The sequence below is a fragment of the Bidens hawaiensis genome, unplaced genomic scaffold (genome assembly GCF_021521415.1).
Source record: "Bidens hawaiensis isolate Kalapana, Puna unplaced genomic scaffold, B.hawaiensis_p1.1 tig00026421_1, whole genome shotgun sequence".
NCBI lineage: Eukaryota > Viridiplantae > Streptophyta > Magnoliopsida > Asterales > Asteraceae > Bidens > Bidens hawaiensis.
Window position 1 is genome coordinate 273688 of NW_027494251.1, and position 18522 is coordinate 292209.

An 18522-nucleotide genomic window follows, 5' to 3' on the forward strand; every position below is an offset into this window, starting at 1 on the left:
TCTCGAAAACTATAACGGTTTGAGGTTGTCACGGTGGCGCGTGGTGGTAGTTAGAAGAAGGTCCGGTATTACACGGTGGTTGTTTTTGGTGTTGATGGTGTAATGTATCCCCATTTACCCATTTGCATCTTGCTTTCGTCGTTTATACTTTAGATGAAAATTTGAAAATCAAACTTTTAATATTTGTTGATTCTATTTGATGTTTTCTCTTTGGCTTTTGATATTATGACTTTTCAAAAAAAGTGTAGCAATTACTTTATTAAGTTATTTTCCCTTTTCATGTTTAGATCTGTTTGGTATACATGATGTGCACTATGTTGCAAACAACTACTGTTTAGTTTCATGAAATATACGATGCGAAGATCTATGCTTGGATTCTCATGCAAATTGATTATCTTTAGAGGTTTTGGTAAGTCTGAAATTTTATAACCAATGTTTTATGGTTTAGACCGTGTGTAGTGGTGGAGAAAGAAATAAGCAAAACGAAGTTTTGGCCCCATCACCGTGTAAATCGCACGTTGTCTGCACAACGAACAATAGCAAAATGAGGGGCCGGTGTTTGGCTCGTTGTGGAGTCCTAATCGAGCCCACTACATGTGGTCTTAGTATTCATAAACTATCTTTACCATTTAAGATTTTAATACACATTATTCAAAACTTTAAGATTTTAATACACATTATTCATTTTGAATGTAAAAAACGAACCGGTGGTTCGACTGATCCAAACATCTCGGCCGATTCTGTTTTCCGTTTTCAGAACCAAAGTTAATTTAAGGATTGTGAAATTACATCCAAATATCATAATACATTATGAACCATATTTTAATTGTGTATATATATCAGGGCGTAAAGATTCTTCTGACAGTCTTAAAAGAAACTGTGAAAATGTCCAACTCTAGCATTTCACAATTATTTATAAGTTAGGCCAAACATACTGGGCGAGAATTTGGGTGAATTTGGGGCGATAAAGGGGATGAACACTGCCACCGGCGATAATTGGGCGAAAAGGGACAGGGGCGGGAATAATTTGTCGCATGCTCGCTTGAATTATAATAATATAATAATAATAATAATAATAATGTTACCGTTGGGGGTAACGGCTATATATATATATATAAAATTAAACTATATATATATATATATATATATATATATATATATATATAAACATATACCTTCTTCTCCATTTCATACACAATTCATACCTCAAATTCTTCAAAAAATTTAGCAACATGAATCCTACAAACAACCCGAACCAACCGACACTCGTGGAAGTCGCCGCTACCATGAGAGAAATCATCAAAAAACAAAAAATGTGCCGAGGAACTCAATGATGTCATGAAAGAAACCAGCAAACAACACGAAAAATTGACCAAATGTTGGAATTGTGGGAATTGAGTGAAAAATACGAATCCTTCAAAGCGGCCGCGTTACACGAAGAGGCCGCATTATTGCAACGACAACAAATTGAAAAGATGCGCAAATATTATGAATATTAGTATGTTATCTAGTTATGTTTTTTAATATTTTTAGTTATGTATTTTTTTTAATTTTAATGCATTATTAGTTATGTTTTTTAATTTTTTTGTATTTCTTTTTAAATTTAATGCATTTTTATTTAATTATCTAAATAAATTGGTTTTTTATTTAATTAGTTTAGTTATAAAAAGAAAATAATAAAATAACACAATGTGGGCCCAACTTGTAGCCCCTACACCATTACACCCCAAAACAAATTTCCACTCCATGCTGATTGGGCGCCACGTGTCACAATTCGCCCCCCAATTGTAGCCCCTCCACTACACATAGCCTTATAACACGTTCAAATAAGTTTAATTTAAGTATTGTGAAATTACATCCAAATATCATAATACATTATGAACCATATTATAGCAGTAAAAAGACGTGTGTACCAACTACCAAGAGGTATATAAAGGATGTATTGTGTTTTCTATAAGACAACACATAGTTGAAGAGAAGACGGACGAGAGGAGGCTGAAAATGGGGAGGAACACGTCTATGCCTGATGCCACATAGTTTATGCCACCTTGGCAAAAAGATCAATTATTTATTTTAATTATAAAAAGAAAAATAAATAGTATGTGTGGGTTATGGTTCATGATGTCATTATCCTGATAACATTGACACTAGTTAAAAGAGTAAACATGTCATAACAACACCTTCATTTGCTATTATACTCAAGCTAGAAGATAACTTTATCACCTATCTTAAAATTGCTATATTTGTTCTCAAACGATATTATTTCCATTATTCTAATATCAAACATTATTATAAAAATGATATGTTGGATGATGGATGTAGGTAGTTTTACATAATATATATGATAAAAAAAACAACTATTTATTTATTCTAACACACCAAATTATTTTATGTTAAAGAGATTGATATAATAAGACTTGTGTTATTTGTATAGAAGATAATGGACAAAATTAAGAATGTTTATATATTTTAGTTTGTCAATTTACAAGAGAACATCAAGATACATATTATATATTGCTCATTAAACCTTCTCTAACACATCGTTTGTGAAAAGCATCAGACTGATATGAAGCAGAGACGATGTAGACTTATAGCCTGAAAGAACAGAAGCCCATGAAAGAGTAAGAAGGTTATGTGAGAAGAAAGGAAGATAAACTTAAGAAGCATGACAAATCGACCAACCAGCGATGTAAAACCGCCAAGTGGTCAATATTCGTGTAATCGTGTTCATCACTTAAATAGCGTTATAAATACTATTTATCACGTAGTTTCCAAATCTTATAATATTTTACAAGTTTAAAACGATCGTCTATATAATAAAGGCCATGCCATTTAACAGAGCAGCTCACTGAATTACTACAAGCGGGAAACGAAGGAGAATGGCAAGCAGCAATTCGCAGATGGAGTTTCTAGCCCTAATTCGTGACGCCTCTGCTGAAAAATCTCAAGGAGGTATATGTATATGTATATGTATATGTATATGTATATGTATATGTATATGTATATGTATATGTGATCAATCTGAAGGGGTATGCACCCGCCTTAACATCGAGCGGGGCGGGTCAACCCACAAGATATAGACAAGAGGCTTGAAATCAGGATGTCATGAAGACACAAAGCCAAAACCTATGCGTAAGCGCATGAAACATCTGCGCATGGCGCATATCACATATGCACACAACACACACATTTAGTGTGAGAATAAAGAGAAGACCCTGCGCATTCTCGGGATAGACGCATAAAGGCCGCGCGTAAGCGACACACAACAAATGAGACAATAGTCTAATCCAAATCAGGATAAGGACAACCATGATTGTACTCGTCAGACAACCTTCCAGAAGGTATCTTTTAAGGAATAAAGAATGTGCTGATGTTGACAGCTGCCAATGAAGGGTGGACAACTCAGCAAAGCCCATGTGCCACCACGTGATGGCACATGGGTCAGGTGAAATACCTTGGTCAGAGAATAATCAATGAAAAAGCACCAGGTGTACTAAGTACACGTGGCGCGAAGCAATAGGAGGAGGCCAAAAAGGCCCTAATTGGGTCTGAGCCAAATCATTGGAAACCCTAGCACTATAAATACTAGGCCGCCTCCACAGTTGGAGGCAGGCAAGAAAATATATTCTAAGTCCTTTACTCATTTTCAGATTCTGATTATCCTCTCCTACAATATCTGATTCTCACACCGGAGGGTTACCCCAAAGAGGACCCCTCTGTCCCTTTTTGAGGGGTAGGCTCACGGTACTGTTCGTTTTGTAGGTGGAAGAACTCGTATCTCGGAAAACCATTGGTGATATAGCACACTCATACCCGAGGAACGTTGATCGTATACAAGTAAGTCGATACACGCTTCTTCATTGGCGCCATCACCTGTTACAACGGCAACAAAACCACTATTTCATCAATTTTCTCTCTGAAAATCTTCACCATGGTTTCCGGTGTTCGAAACAACGATCAAGTTCTGGAGGATAATGAGCTTGAGGATGTTAATGAGGGACATCAGGTTCTGAGGGCGCCGCGTGACACTGCGCGCACCACCAGTAACCATCCCTTCAACACAACACCTCATAATCAAACTGAAACTCCCCCAGACGATCTCACGTTCCAAAATCTAACTGGTATAAAACAAAAAGGACCAATGGGCCCGGAAGTTGAAACCAATGACCCTAAAGAATGGCTCATAAACGAACAACGGCGTTTAATGGACAAATACAATGAGTTGGTAAAACACAAAAAGTTAGCCGATTTAACACAAAGGCTCGCATTTGATAAACAAACCATTCAGGGAACAACAAAAAAGACGCGCACGCTGGAAGACGGTCATTCTGTTCACACCGAACAAGCTGATATTAGTGATGAGGAAGAGGTGCACAGCATGAAGAAGACGCGAGATACTCATGCAGGAGGTTCACAGCTTCGCGCACACATGCACATAGCACCTGGAGCCAAAGCTGATATGGATTTATACACACCATACAACCCACAAGCGAAAGGGCAAGTGGACGTAACCACACCATATAGGCCAGCCATCTTGGTAAAACATTCAAAATTCGCTGAGCGCATTGCGAAGGCTCCCATCCAACACAAAACCAAGATGCCAAGTGGTTTAGGCAAGTACGATGGTACAACAGATCCAGATGATTTCTTACAAGGTTTTTTTAACACCGGAAACTTAGAAAGCTGGACGATGCCAACATGGTGTCACATGTTTGCTCGCTGCCTCACGGGTGCAGCGCGTGTCTGGTTCGAAAGCTTGCCGACAGGACAAATCGATGGGTTCGAAGAGCTATTGGGAAAGTTCCAGGCTCACTTTGTACAGCAGGGCAGACACACGCGCTACCCCGATGACATCATGCACTGCGTACGCAGGAATGATGAAACCATTGAAGACTACATAACTCGTTTCAATCAGGAATCTCTTGCAATTGGAGGCATCACTGAACAACTCTTGCGCGTGGCCTTTATACAAGGTGAGCGCAGTGATCAACTCCGCAGAGCTCTCGTGAGCAGAGAAGGCATGCCAACCACTTGGGCTAAGCTTATGGAAGCATCGCGAGTCTTCGCACGAAATGAAAAACAAATTGCCCAAGACAGAGCAAGAGATAAAGGGCATCAAACAGGAGCACCACGCAATAATGAAAGGAGGGGCAAACAAAACTCCGTATGGTACAGGTTGCAACAAACCAATTATTCTCCTGCAGAAAAGCAAGCGCAACAAAGTTCACCCCAACCCCAAAAAGACATTCTTAATCGCGGAGAAGTTGACAAGAAGGAAGGCGGCAGAGAGCCTAACGGACCTCTACCAAGAATATGGACTCCCCTCACCAAAACGCCTTCACAAGTGTTAAGCACAGAGAATGTCCAGTATAAAACCCCAGGCCATTACTCCATACGGGACCACCGAACAATGGCAAATATTGTGAGTTTCATAAATCCACAGGGCACAACACCGATGCATGCCATTATTTGAAGGATGCGATCGAAAAAGATGTGAAATCAGGCAAGTTGGCTCACCTGGTAAAAAATCTAAGACCAGAGAACGAACAACCAGATGGAGCCTCAGCCAGTAAAAAATTCAAAAGAATCTGTGTAGGTGAAGGAAGAAGGCAAGGGCAAGGATCGAGGAAGAGAAGCGCGCAAATCCAAGGGGATTGGCGCGAGCAACAAGTAATCTTTCCAAGAATCAGAGGAGGCCCGTCTATCAGCAGTCCTCTAGTCATCACTGCACACATCGCTCATTATGAGGTGTCAAGAGTCCTGGTGGACACCGGTAGTGAGTCAGACATCATGTATGAGCAATGTTTCAGGAAGTTGGATCCAGCAGACCAAGCAAGGCTCGAAGTTGTGAGTGCACCAATCTCGGGTGTCTCAAACGAAATTATTCACCCCCTAGGTCAGATACAATTCGAACTAACTATGGGGGATGAGAAGCACAAGCGAGCTGAAATTGTCAACTTCCTGGTCTTGCCCACCACTTCATGCCATAGTATGATCTTGGGTAGAGGAACGATTGCCCAATTCAACGCCATACCGTCACCAGCGCATGGCGCGTTGGGGTTCCCAACACCAACAGGAGTAACATTTTTATACCGAGATCATTTATGCGCAGTAATAAGTATACCTCGAGAGGGGAGAATGAAGCTTCCAGTGGCAAACAACGCGCCAGAGGAATGGATTCTCAACCCAAAATTCCCAGAACAAACAATCACAATCGGAGCTACGATATCAGATGACACAAGAGTGAGAATGAAAAGATTGCTCACAACGTATATGTCAGTCTTCGCGTGGCAACATTCTGATATGACTGGGGTTCCGCGAGACCTGGCGCAGCACTCTCTCAACACATTCAAGTCCGTGGAGCCAATTGCTCAAAAGAAAAGAGTCATGGGAGACGAGAAGACAAAGGCCATGAATGAGCAAGTAGAAGATCTACTGCGCGCGAATATCATTCGCCCAATACGATATCAAACATGGGTAGCCAATCCTGTGATGGTAAAGAAGAGCAATGGGTCATGGAGAATGTGCATTGATTTCAAGGACCTCAACAAGGCGTGTCCAAAAGATTGTTACCCCCTCCCAAACATTGACATGAAGGTGGACTCTGTGGTGCCATTTAAGCTCAAATGTTTCCTGGATGCCTATAAGGGCTATCACCAAATTCAAATGGCACCACAGGATGAAGACAAGACTGCTTTCAGAACTGACAAGGGTGTTTTCTGTTACACAAAATGCCCTTTGGTTTGAAGAATGCAGGAGCCACTTACCAAAGACTCATGGATGCAATTTTCAACGAGCAGATTGGAAAAAACTTAGAAGTCTACGTGGATGATTTGGTGATTAAAAGCAGGGAGGAAAAACAAATGCTCAAAGACATCGAAGAAACCCTTCGGCGCCTAAAGGAAGTAAACATGAAGCTCAACCCGAGCAAATGCACATTCGGCGTGGAAGAAGGGAAATTTCTCGGCGTAATGGTCACCAAGGATGGTTTCAAGGTGAACCTAGAGAAGGTGGAGGCTATCCTCGGCATGCCCTCACCATCCACCATGAAGGAAGTTCAAAAGTTGAATGGTAGATTGGTATCAATTAACAGGTTCCTAGCAAACCATGCAAGCAAATCTACCCCATTCATTAACACATTGAGAAATTGCTTAAAGAAAAGCCAATTCAAGTGGACGCCTGAGGCCGAGCAAGCTTTCAGTGAGATAAAAGAATGTCTGATAAATCTGCCTGCGCTCACAGCTCCACTACATGGTGAAACTTTAACGTTGTACCTGTCAGCAGGAGAGCGCGCCATTGGCGCAGTATTATTGGTGGATCGCAAGGGAATCCAAACACCAATTTATTATGTAAGTCGGGTGCTGACAGATCCTGAGACGCACTACACCATCATAGAAAAGTTAGTTTTATCACTAACGCATGCGTCGCGCAAGCTTCACAGATATTTCAATGGTCATCCTATTGAAGTCCTGACTGATTACAACATCCAGCAAGTCTTGCGACGTCCCGCGCTCTCAGGAAGGCTGACAAAATGGGCGCTGGAATTAGGGGAGCACACGATCACATATAAGCCTCGTCCAGCAATCAAGGGACAAGTCTTAGCTGATTTCATCGCCGAAATCCCTGAAGGAAAAGTCGAAGAGGCTCAGCGCGAAGTAGACCCTCCGCAAGCCAATAATGAAGAAAACGTTTGGAGATTATTCACTGATGGAGCTTCAAACAACGAAGGGTCCGGCGCAGGCCTCAAACTGGTGGATCCAGAAAATCATGAGTATACTTACGCAATCAGGTTGGATTTCAAGAGCACCAACAATGAAGCTGAGTATGAAGCCCTGCTGGCTGGTTTGCGCATCGCGCACAAGTTCGGAGTTAAAAAGCTAGAGGCTCATGTAGATTCATACCTGGTAGCAGCACAAGTCAATGGCCTTTATGATGCCAAGGAGAACACCATGCCTCTGTATCTAGAGCAGGCGAAGAAACTCACCGAACAATTTGACTTTTTCAGAATCATACACATTCCGCGCAGTGAAAATAAGTCTGCCGACGCGCTAAGTAAGATGGCATCAACCAGCTTCGATCATTTTGGCAAAGATGTCAGGGTGGAAGTAATGAGCAACCCGTCAGTGGGAGCGAAGTCTGTTCTTGTAATTCATACAACACCTTCATCATGGATAACTCCAATAATGGAATTCTTGAAGGAGGGAAAGGTACCAGACGATCGCGCACAGGCGAGGAAGATAAGACACAAGTCGCAGAACTACGAAATGCTCGATGGTACGTTATATCGACGCTCTTATCTTGGACCACTCATGAAATGCCTAGACGCTGAGGAAGCAAGCTATGTGATCAGAGAGATACACGAAGGAATCTGTGGAATACATGCTGGCCCGCGCATGGTGATCGCCAAGGCAATGAACGCAGGTTACTATTGGCCAGGCATGTACTTGGACGCGTTAAAAGAGATCCAAAAATGCAAAGCGTGTCAGAGCTATGCGCCAAATACCATGCGGCCAAAGAACAACTTGATTCCGGTGACCTCTGCATGGCCTTTCCACAAGTGGGCAATCGATATTGTGGGTCCCTTACCACAAGCGCCAGGGCGAGTAAAGTTTTTGGTAGTGGCAGTAGACTATTTCACAAAATGGGTTGAAGCCAAGCCACTGGCAAAAATCACAGCCGAGGCAATGAAGCAATTTATTTGGAGCCACATCGTATGCCGTTTTGGCCTGCCCATGGAAATTGTGAGCGACAATGGCAAACAATTCACTGACAGGAAGATATCCAGTTGGTTCAAGGAATTGCACATCAATCAGGTCTTCACTTCAGTATACCACCCTCAAGGGAATGGCCAAGTGGAACGCGCGAACCAAAGCTTGCTGAATGGGCTGAAGAAAAGGTTGGAGGGAGAGTCCCATGCATAGGTCGAGGAGTTACCTAATGTCCTGTGGGCGCACAGGACATTAAGCAAAACCAGCAATGGCGAGTCCCCGTTCAGCCTAACCTATGGAACAGAGGCTATGATTCCAGCAGAGATTGGATGCCCATCCTATAGAGTGCTCATGATGAGTAAGACGGATAACGAGCAAGAAAGGAGGTTGGATCTCAATTTACTTGAGGGACGCAGAGAGGCGGCTATCATCAGTGAAGCCAAATACAAGAAAAAGCTAGAAAAATACTACAATCAGCGCGTGAAAGAATGCCACTTCAAGAAGAATGATTTTGTCCTTCGGAACAATGAAGCTAGTCGCGCAATTCCCCCCGGGAAAGATGTCTCCCAACTGGGAGGGACCTTATCAAGTCTCGGAAGAATTGGGAAAAGGCGCATACGCTTTAAAAGATTTAAATGGAAAGAAGATCCCGCGCACATGGAACGCAGCACAACTTAGAAAATGTTTCATGTAAAAGTTGTCAAGTTTGTAATCAAGGCTTTTTAAGCCATTACGAATAATGATACGCTCTACTTTTTCTTAATATGCGTTCTATTACCTTTTGCATACATGTTTCACACTTCCCTTTATTAATTTTGAGCAATATGACAACATTGTATTGACATCAAACTAAAAATAAAACGAAGTAAAACATACATGCGCAAGCTTCAAGCTCAGACGCGTTAACGAGTTTTAACTCTAAAACGTCAGGGCCTTAGCCCAATAATATGAGCCTTAGCTCAAATTACTCATAGCATCCATCCTACGTATTGCGCAGCTGGACCATAAAAATACCTAAGCACAACTAAGGCAAAGCACATGCCAAAGCATAGTTGTTAAGGTCTCAGGTCGGGGCCGCGCATGGGATTATAATGGATATAGGCAGAGTAACACATATTGACACGTAAAGGCTAAAAAACTCATTCATAATTCCCTATAATAAATGCACGATAACGTCGCGCAAAAGAGGAATAATGAAATGCCAAGGCACGTGTCAGCATATTCAGAATATCGCAAAGTAACTTGAAATATGACAACTGTTAAGGATTAAGTAAAAATAATTTCCTTACAACCTTGTTCAAGTTTCAACGTGTAAGCATACCTTATATTCAACAAGCACACACATGCAATATAAAGAGATGAATTGGGAATGCGCAAGATGCGAATAACGGAAAAACAAAATTTCATTCCAAAACATAGAAGTTTACAAATTTACAAATGATGAGGTAAAAACTACAAACACAAAAAAAAAAAAAAAAACAAGAAGGGCTTTTCAAGTCTCTATGTTAATATCAGCCTCTTCATCTTCCTCATCATTATTTCCTCCCTCAGCATCTGGCGCAGCCCGCTCCTCGTCATCTCCAAACTTACCATAATCAAGCTGCTCGTCTTGAATATAGTCGTCTTCTGTCATGATAGCGTCAGGAGTAGGTCCTTTGGCCACGCCAGAGCCGCTGGCAGAGGTAGCGTTGCCCGCGCCGTCATCATTGCCACCAGTCCCTTCACATTCATCAAGTAATTTCTTTAAAGCGCCAAGATCGGGCTGGTCAGCAAGCGCGGCTATCTGCAAGTCACAAGGAACAGTATAGGTACAAAAGATTATGAAAATAAGTCAAGTAAACTCATTAAGGTTAAAATACCTGCTCAAGGATGGGAATTGGAGTATTCAAGTACTTCTCCCCCACCTCAGCCATGTCAGCGTAGACAGCGTCGAGCTGATAAGGGTAGTCGGATGGATTATTCTTTAGCATGCCATATTCATAACCATCCTTAAACCCCTCAGCCCGACCCACCAAGCGCGACGCCGCATTACAGTCCATCACAAGGGTCTGAAACTCGTCTGAGTATTTCATGGCATAAGCGCAACGAGTCACACCCTGTGAAATCAGCCATTGACGGTCCTGCGCGAGGGAAGAAACAGACGTCTCAAGAGCAGGGATTTGAGAGTTTAACAACTTAACAGTTTCCTTGGCTTGTTTTAGCTCTTCTTTGTCAGACGCTGCTGCCGCCAAGGCTTCATTCTTTTCCGCTCGCGCAGCATCGAGCTCTTTCTTCAGGCGCGCAACCTCACTCTCCAATAAAGATTTTTCAGTATTAATCTGCGCAATAGTTTGGTCATGCGCCTCCACTGCCAACTCCAGGTCACGCGCTCGACGCGCGTACTTGCCGCATCTGCCTCTGCCACTTGCAGTTTCTCCCGCGCAGCTTGCAGCTCAAGCCCGCGCTTCACAAAAGCAGCGTTGGAGCTTGCCCGGTTCTCGCTAAGTTCTGCTTGGAGTTTCTCAGCTTTCTCTCGGGCATCAGAAAGATTCCAAGCAGAAATCTTAGCCTCTTGCTTGGCCTCTGCAAGGGCATCATGTACCTTTATATAATCATTGCGAAGCTCTTGGGAGGCAGCAAAAAACGCAGACCCAGCAAAAAGGTGGTCATTAAGCAAATCCACGCGAGCGCGGTCCTCTTGAAACCTCCTTTCAGCTGGAGGAACAGAGTGAGCCCAAAAGTCTTCACATACGCCCAAGGATTGGAATGAGCTCTCTTCAGTGATACTCCAGCTCGGGCGATATATGTGATCGGCTCCCTACAAACACAAAGCAACGCAAAGAAACGTTTTAGTTATCTAAACACTAATTTGGAAGTATGCACAGCGGAGCAAAATAAACTTATACCTGAGGAGAACCGGCAGAAAGATTAGCGCCAGCTGATGAGCTCCTGCCTGCCCCATGAGAAAAAGGCTGCGCCACGAAATCTCGTGGCGCTATAGGGCTTACGCGGCCACCATCAGAATTTTCAAAATTAACCTCCTCATCATCCTCTATAACAGGTCTCTTCTCCTGCGACTTGGAAGAATAAAAAATAGTCTCACGAGGAGGGCTGCGCGCAGGAGGAGGTGAGGGAGGTCTTAACGCTGTTAGAGCAGCGCGAAAAATAGTCTCCTGCTCCTTAGTGATCCCAATGAGGGGAGATTCAGTACTTGTTGGAGCAGGAGCAGAACTAACGGCGCCAGCGCTAGCAGTGCCACCAGCAGCTTGTGTGCCAGCTATAATTCCTACGAAAAAACCAACAAGGAGAAATGATTCATGACTTGAACTAAAGGAAAAAATCAGACAATCAAAGCGCAATAAATACCTTGGCGCACCGCAGTCCGCGAATTAAGCATCGCCATGAAGTCCATTTTCCCCCTTTTTGAGGGCAAAACAGAGGACTTCAAAACAACCTTCGGCATAGCCTTGGCACCTTGCTGCGCCTGAGGTTGAGCCACCAACGTTGCCGGCTCTACAAACATTTGAGTGAACAAAGCTTCATTAATAACTCTATCGGAATCACGCTCATAAAACCACAAAATATAAACAAAGTATACCTGTTGGAGAAGACGAAACAGCAGGCGCAGCACCGCTTCCCTTGTCCGCCGCGCACAGAGATGAGGTGGCAGCACCATACCTCGTGTGGACTGGAGGATTGCCCACACCTTGAGGCAAAGAAGACGAGGAAAACTTGGAAGTAAAACCCTTGGTTTTCTCAAGTCCCTTCACTTGAGTAGGAGGAAGATTCTGGGCAACAGAGGCATCATCTTTTTTCTGTTTTTTACTAGCCCCTGCGCCAGTCTTGCCTTTAGCCTTGCGCTTGAGTTTTTGCGCTTCAACTTCTTTCTCCTCCCCTTCCTCTTCCACAGGCTCCAACTCATAATTAGCGAGCGCATCTACAATACGCGCAACATAAATGTTAAACCAAATTTGGTATTCTAAGGGCCTAAATACAAATACAAGGGCTTACCAGGCGCATCGCTGTCAAAGCAAAATTCTAAGTCGACAGGGATGAACATATCATCGAAGCGATCAGGGAAAGCAACTTCCTCAGCGTTCAGGGCGACAGAGCCACCTTCTGTATGCTCGTCATAGGCGGCGTGGATGTATTCCTTGCTTTCTGCATAAAACAAGACAAGTGATATCAGCAAAACGAATTATACTCGCGCAAAATTAATGCAATGAACAAACAACCCACCTGAGCCATCAACATGGATGACAGGCTCAGTCTCGCTGTCAGTCCACCTCTTGCTCATACCAACCCCCACCAACGCTTCCTCGCAAATATTCTTGGCGGGGGATGGTTCAGCAGTTAATTTTTTAACCCACTCGCCAGATGGATTCTTAAGAACGTCATCATCCGCGGGCGCGGAAGTAATCGCGCACACGGTCATACGAATGGGAATAACACCAGCCTTGATATAAAAGAATTTTTCAGCCCAGTCATGAAGGCTTTTGAAGGTAACAGTGCAGCACTTAACCTTCTGACTGCGCGGTGTGAATGAGAACCAAGAATCTTGGATTTTCGGCTTATAAAAATATTGAAAGCGCCGAGAGGTGGGCTCCTCGCGCTGAGCTTTGCACATGAACTCAAAATGAGTCATGCGCACTAATCCACAGGGATGGACTTGAGATATATGAATCCCGTAAAATTGGAGGAGCGCACCTATAAACCTCGTCATCGGAAGACGAAGATTACAGTGGGTGAAAAAGTGAGAATATAAAGAGATATAGCCGGCGGGAGGATCCGCCGCCGTTTGCCCGGTCGCCGGGAGCAGACAACCATACTCAGGGAGAAAACCCTGAGAGGCGACGAGATTATCAAAATCAGGTTGTTTCAACTTGCAGGGAATCTCATCCCATCTCTTCACCGCCTTGTTCTTCCCTCCCTCCTCCGATGAGGCCTCGGCAACCCGAGTACTCTTGCCGGTTTTCTTCAAAGTAGACATAACCACTGATTTTACACGGCCTTTACTAGGGGAAATTGTGGTGTCTGGGTTATCAGACATACAATTGCGAATCGAACAATATGGTTACTTTAAGCACGGAATTCAGGGACAAAGACGAAAGCTCTCAATCGGAATGTAAATGATAGGCAAAAGCTCTGAAAATGACAGTGGAGGTGAAGAAAAAACCGTTTCAAAAGGTTTGGTTTTATAGGCCCAGGAGAGAGAGAGAGAAACAAGTAATAATCATATCTACGCTCACGCGCCCCCACTCGCAGGCTTAGGTCAACATAAGCGCGACACGTGTTCCTGACACTGTATGAGGAGACGTGAAAAGCCACTGTAGCACCTCGAGCACACGAAAGGTTTGACACATAATGTCTCCATCTCTGATGCATGTCAACACCAACCAACCACGTGCATTGACGATTCGTTTTAACCAAAGGGAAGGGATGGAATTTCGCGCAACGCGTGTACAAGAAAAGAAAAAGAAAAAACAAGCCCTATTGAAAAAGCAAACTATTAAGTCTAATATCTATCTTACCTCGCTCGCGCGAGACAAGACACACATTAGACTGGGGGGACTTGAAGGGGTATGCATCCGCCTTAACATCGAGCGGGGCGGGTCAACCCACAAGATATAGACAAGAGGCTTGAAATCAGGATGTCATGAAGACACAAAGCCAAAACCTATGCGCAAGCGCATGAAACATCTGCGCGTGGCGCATATCACATATGCACACAACACACACATTTAGTGTGAGAATAAAGAGAAGACCCTGCGCATCCCCGGGATAGGCGCATAAAGGCCGCGCGTAAGCGACACACAACAAATGAGACAATAGTCTAATCCAAGTCAGGATAAGGACAACCATGATTGTACTCATCAGACAACCTTCCAGAAGGTATATTTTAAGGAATAAAGAATGTGCTGATGTTGACAGCTGCCAATGAAGGGTGGACAACTCAGCAAAGCCCATGTGCCACCACGTGATGGCACATGGGTCAGGTGAAATACCTTGGTCAGAGAATAATCAATGAAAAAGCACCAGGTGTCCTAAGTACACGTGGCGCGAAGCAAAAGGAGGAGGCCAAAAAGGCCCTAATTGGGTCTGAGCCAAATCATTGGAAACCCTAGCACTATAAATACTAGGCCGCCTCCACAGTTGGAGGCAGGCAAGAAAATATATTCTAAGTCCTTTACTCATTTTCAGATTCTGATTATCCTCTCCTACAATATCTGATTCTCACACCGGAGGGTTACCCCAAAGAGGACCCCTCTGTCCCTTTCTGAGGGGTAGGCTTACGGTACTGTTCGTTTTGTAGGTCGAAGAACTCGTATCTCGGAAAACCATCGGTGATATAGCACACTCATACCCGAGGAACGTTGATCGTATACAAGTAAGTCGATACACGCTTCTTCACAATCTATATTCAATCTCTTACATCGTTTTCGTATTCACTGATCACATTTAATTATCAATCAAACTGATAGAGCGTAGGGTCGTAAACCTCAAGCGCCAAATTGAACAACTCCAATCGGAACTTGAATCTGTGAATGCCAAGCTTGAAGACGCTAAGCGTTTGAAAGAACGCAATGAACAAGATCTCAGGGGCTTCGAAGTCGAATTGGCCATGAATGATTCCTCAATTCAAACCCTAGAGGTTGGTTTCACGTTCTATGTGTTTAGTTTGTGTAATATGCATGTTGTAAATGATGATTATATGAATTTAGTCGTGTTTGGATGTCGACTCAGGGGCGGATATCTTTGCTTCAAGATGAAGTATCAGCCGTTCGATCTGATTTGGAGGCGCTTAAGGTATTTGAATATACTCGTTTTGTTGCTGCTTGATTCCGCTTTATTTGCGTGCTAGCTAATTAATAAACGTTTGTGTTTTGAATTTACTTGAACCTAAATTCAGAATGAAGAAGGGGCTTTAAGGTAGGTTTATCGTGTTATTTGTTACAGTTTAATTGTTTGTTAGACGATTAATACTATTCATGACATTTCATTTCTTCGTCTCTCATGCTTATTCATGCAGAAAGGACTTCATTGTAAAGATGTTTGGCCTGAATGTAACCATTCGGTAGGTAATCTGTGTTATATTTGTTAAGCTACTTATCTGAATCTTAGCATATGGATCTCATATAAATATGCATATATACATGTTTCAGAAAGTTTCAACAGTCGGTAGCATCAGCTAGTTGTGAAGCATTTAGCAGCAACGCAGTATCACAAAACGGTCAGTTAATTAAACCAAGATTTATAATGTACTTTTACCAGTAATCGTCTCGTTTAGATTATCCACTATACAACAGGTTTATCTATTACCATTCATGTATCCTTTCTGTTTCATATTTATGACCAAAGCGCACACTGAATATGGTAACACAAAAGAAGTTGAAGAAAGAAAGAAGGATCTTGAACATGAGCTGGCTCAAATAATCTCTGATACTAAAAAGATGGAACATGAATTTCTGCTGGAGCAAAACTTTCTTAAGGAGGTACCATATATAACCTGTAGTAGATATATGCGTGTGTATATAAATCATGAGCCATGTGAGTGAAGTTAACCATTTTTGGGACTGGTTTATAATCTGTAGGAGCAAAATGAGGTAGATGATATGAAGCATAAAATATCTTTAATGGAAGGAAGCAAGGAGCTTCAAACCGTAGTTGTATATCCATACTACGGTTCTTTTTCTACAATAATCGAATTCGTTTTTTGTATACATTTTTAATAAATATGATTTAAATTTGTCTGATACAAATGCTTTAAAAAGTAGTCTTGTGAAGAACAAGGTAATCATGTTTTATAAAAGTACCTCAAGTTAGTTTTATAAAGCATAAATGTATACTTTGAAATTGGTTTGAACCCGGTCAAGCCCGACACGAACCGGCTAAAACCTGGTTTCAAACCAGTTAAACCAACTTGACTTTTGGGGTTCCAACTTGACCCTGTTTGGCCATAATCTGGCTTTGACATTTGCTGACAAACTGGACCCATATTTTATCCTTGACTGAAAGCACGCAGACTGCGAGAGTTGAAGATGCATACAATTCTGAAGAAACACTAGATGACCCCGGCAGATTAAGGATAATCAAGGGGTTGAGTAGATGTTTCCCACGAGGGTTAGGTTCAGCAAAGATGGTTATTCTTCTCGACCTGCAAACAGACACCGTGAGCTCGTCACTGAGAAGGGGGGGTTCCTCCTTGTGACCACCCTCCGCGTGAGAATCAGACTAGATTGCTCTGAATATAAGTGTATATAGAGAGAAATAGCTAGAGAAGATAAGATAATGATCCCGTTCCAAGGTGTTGGAGTATTTATAGCCGAAGGTAGGTTTCCAAGCAGGTACGGCCAGCTGTATAATATTCCTTTTCCACCAACTACGGGCTATGTTCGTGCCACGATGGGAGTTGGTGGGTAGGCAGCGGATGATAGTGACATTTTGTACTGGAGCGTGCTGCTCCTCGTACTATTGTCGGTGAGCTGTCACCCTGTAATTGGTTCATGGATTGCTTTTGCCAGATCTTGTCTATTTGTCCATACCTTGGTAGGTATAGTACAAAAGATCTTCTAGAAGCGTACTAACTGGCTCTTTGGACGGGAATATTCCCGCCCTGCTCATTCCTTCAGGTGACATTACTGAAGTATAAGAGTTAGTGCCTTATGCGTGTAGCCTTACTGTTAGTGCGGGGTAGCCTTCCTTCTTGGCTTGTATCTGCAGCTGCGGGAATAGGCAGGGTACTTTACCAAGGGAGGCTTTCCTGTGGGAACAGCTGGCTTACTGCGTGTAAGGTCTTCATCTCTCTGAGCATGGTGGGACCTGCGGATCCAGTTGGTCTTTGCGCAGACGTCCCTCTTCAAGGTGAGTCTTGCGGGTCCAACATGGCTTTGCTGGGACCTACCTCTTCAAGTCCCCCCAGTCCATTGTTCTTCTCATAAATTGTTAATAAAGTGAGGGGAACTTTTGGACTTTAAGCAAGGGGTTTTGAAAAAGGTTTTTCGTTTTTTAAGGTTTTCCGTGGGGATTCTTCCCGCAGTTTTTCTAATGTCACTTGCAGAAATTCCCGACTTTTCTGCCTGATCTTTGGGTATGATGCGGGTAGGTGTGTAACCTCCTCGCAAGTCGGGAGCGTTGAGTTTCACTTGTGTAGATTCTCCACGAGGTTTTGGTAGTTTGACATAGTGATCAGTTATGTTAAACAACCAATTCCACCCTGAAGCTTCAAACAATCTAGTTCTCAACGTTCCCGCCATGCGGGGGTGCTATTTCTCTTTCCGCAAACATGGCCCATAAGATCATTCTTGGTTTCATTCCCTGCAGGTGCTAAGTATGTGAAGAGTTTCGCCTTGACACTGTACCCGCACTTGTCTTATGGTTTCTTATTTTCCAAGGTAAGGGGGTATATTCCCTCTTATTTTTGAATCTTTTGAATCTTTTTGGAATTCGGAGAGTTGGTGAAAGGATAAGGACAGTCCAAACGGTTGAAGGGACGTTGGCGTCTTCTGACGGTTTCAGGACGTGCAGGAAGTTATGACGACGTGACAGCATGTGGTCAATCAGGACGCTTTTTCAGGCGCGTGGGCGCGAGTTTCATGGCACGCGCCATTCCGACACCTGTTGCCAGCTTGCTTTATCTACACGTGTCGCCGTGTCATTGCGCCTGCGCTTTCTCTCTCATCCGCATTAAATTCATCGCATTCATTGCGATGAGTATATAAGGGGGAGAGGGTGTATCTCGTCCCATACCTTCACTTCACCTTTCCTTTTCCTTTTAAGCGATTTCCGGCGAATACTCATCTTTTCCGGCGAGCATTCTCCTGAAACCGCTTTCTTT

The 18522-nt window shown here is 43.1% G+C and overlaps 1 protein-coding gene across 1 annotated transcript; it reads left to right on the plus strand.

Annotated features, from left to right (window-relative positions):
- Window positions 1–2829: 2829 nt before the first annotated feature.
- LOC143573427 (uncharacterized) lies at window positions 2830–16354 on the plus strand (the record flags this gene model as incomplete). The annotated part of the gene is made up of 8 exons (XM_077058311.1): window positions 2830–2952; window positions 15170–15339; window positions 15432–15494; window positions 15598–15617; window positions 15718–15762; window positions 15851–15918; window positions 16047–16180; window positions 16280–16354. Coding segments are annotated over exons 1-8 (648 nt in total), but the record flags the coding sequence as incomplete, so codon positions are not given.
- Window positions 16355–18522: the final 2168 nt, after the last annotated feature.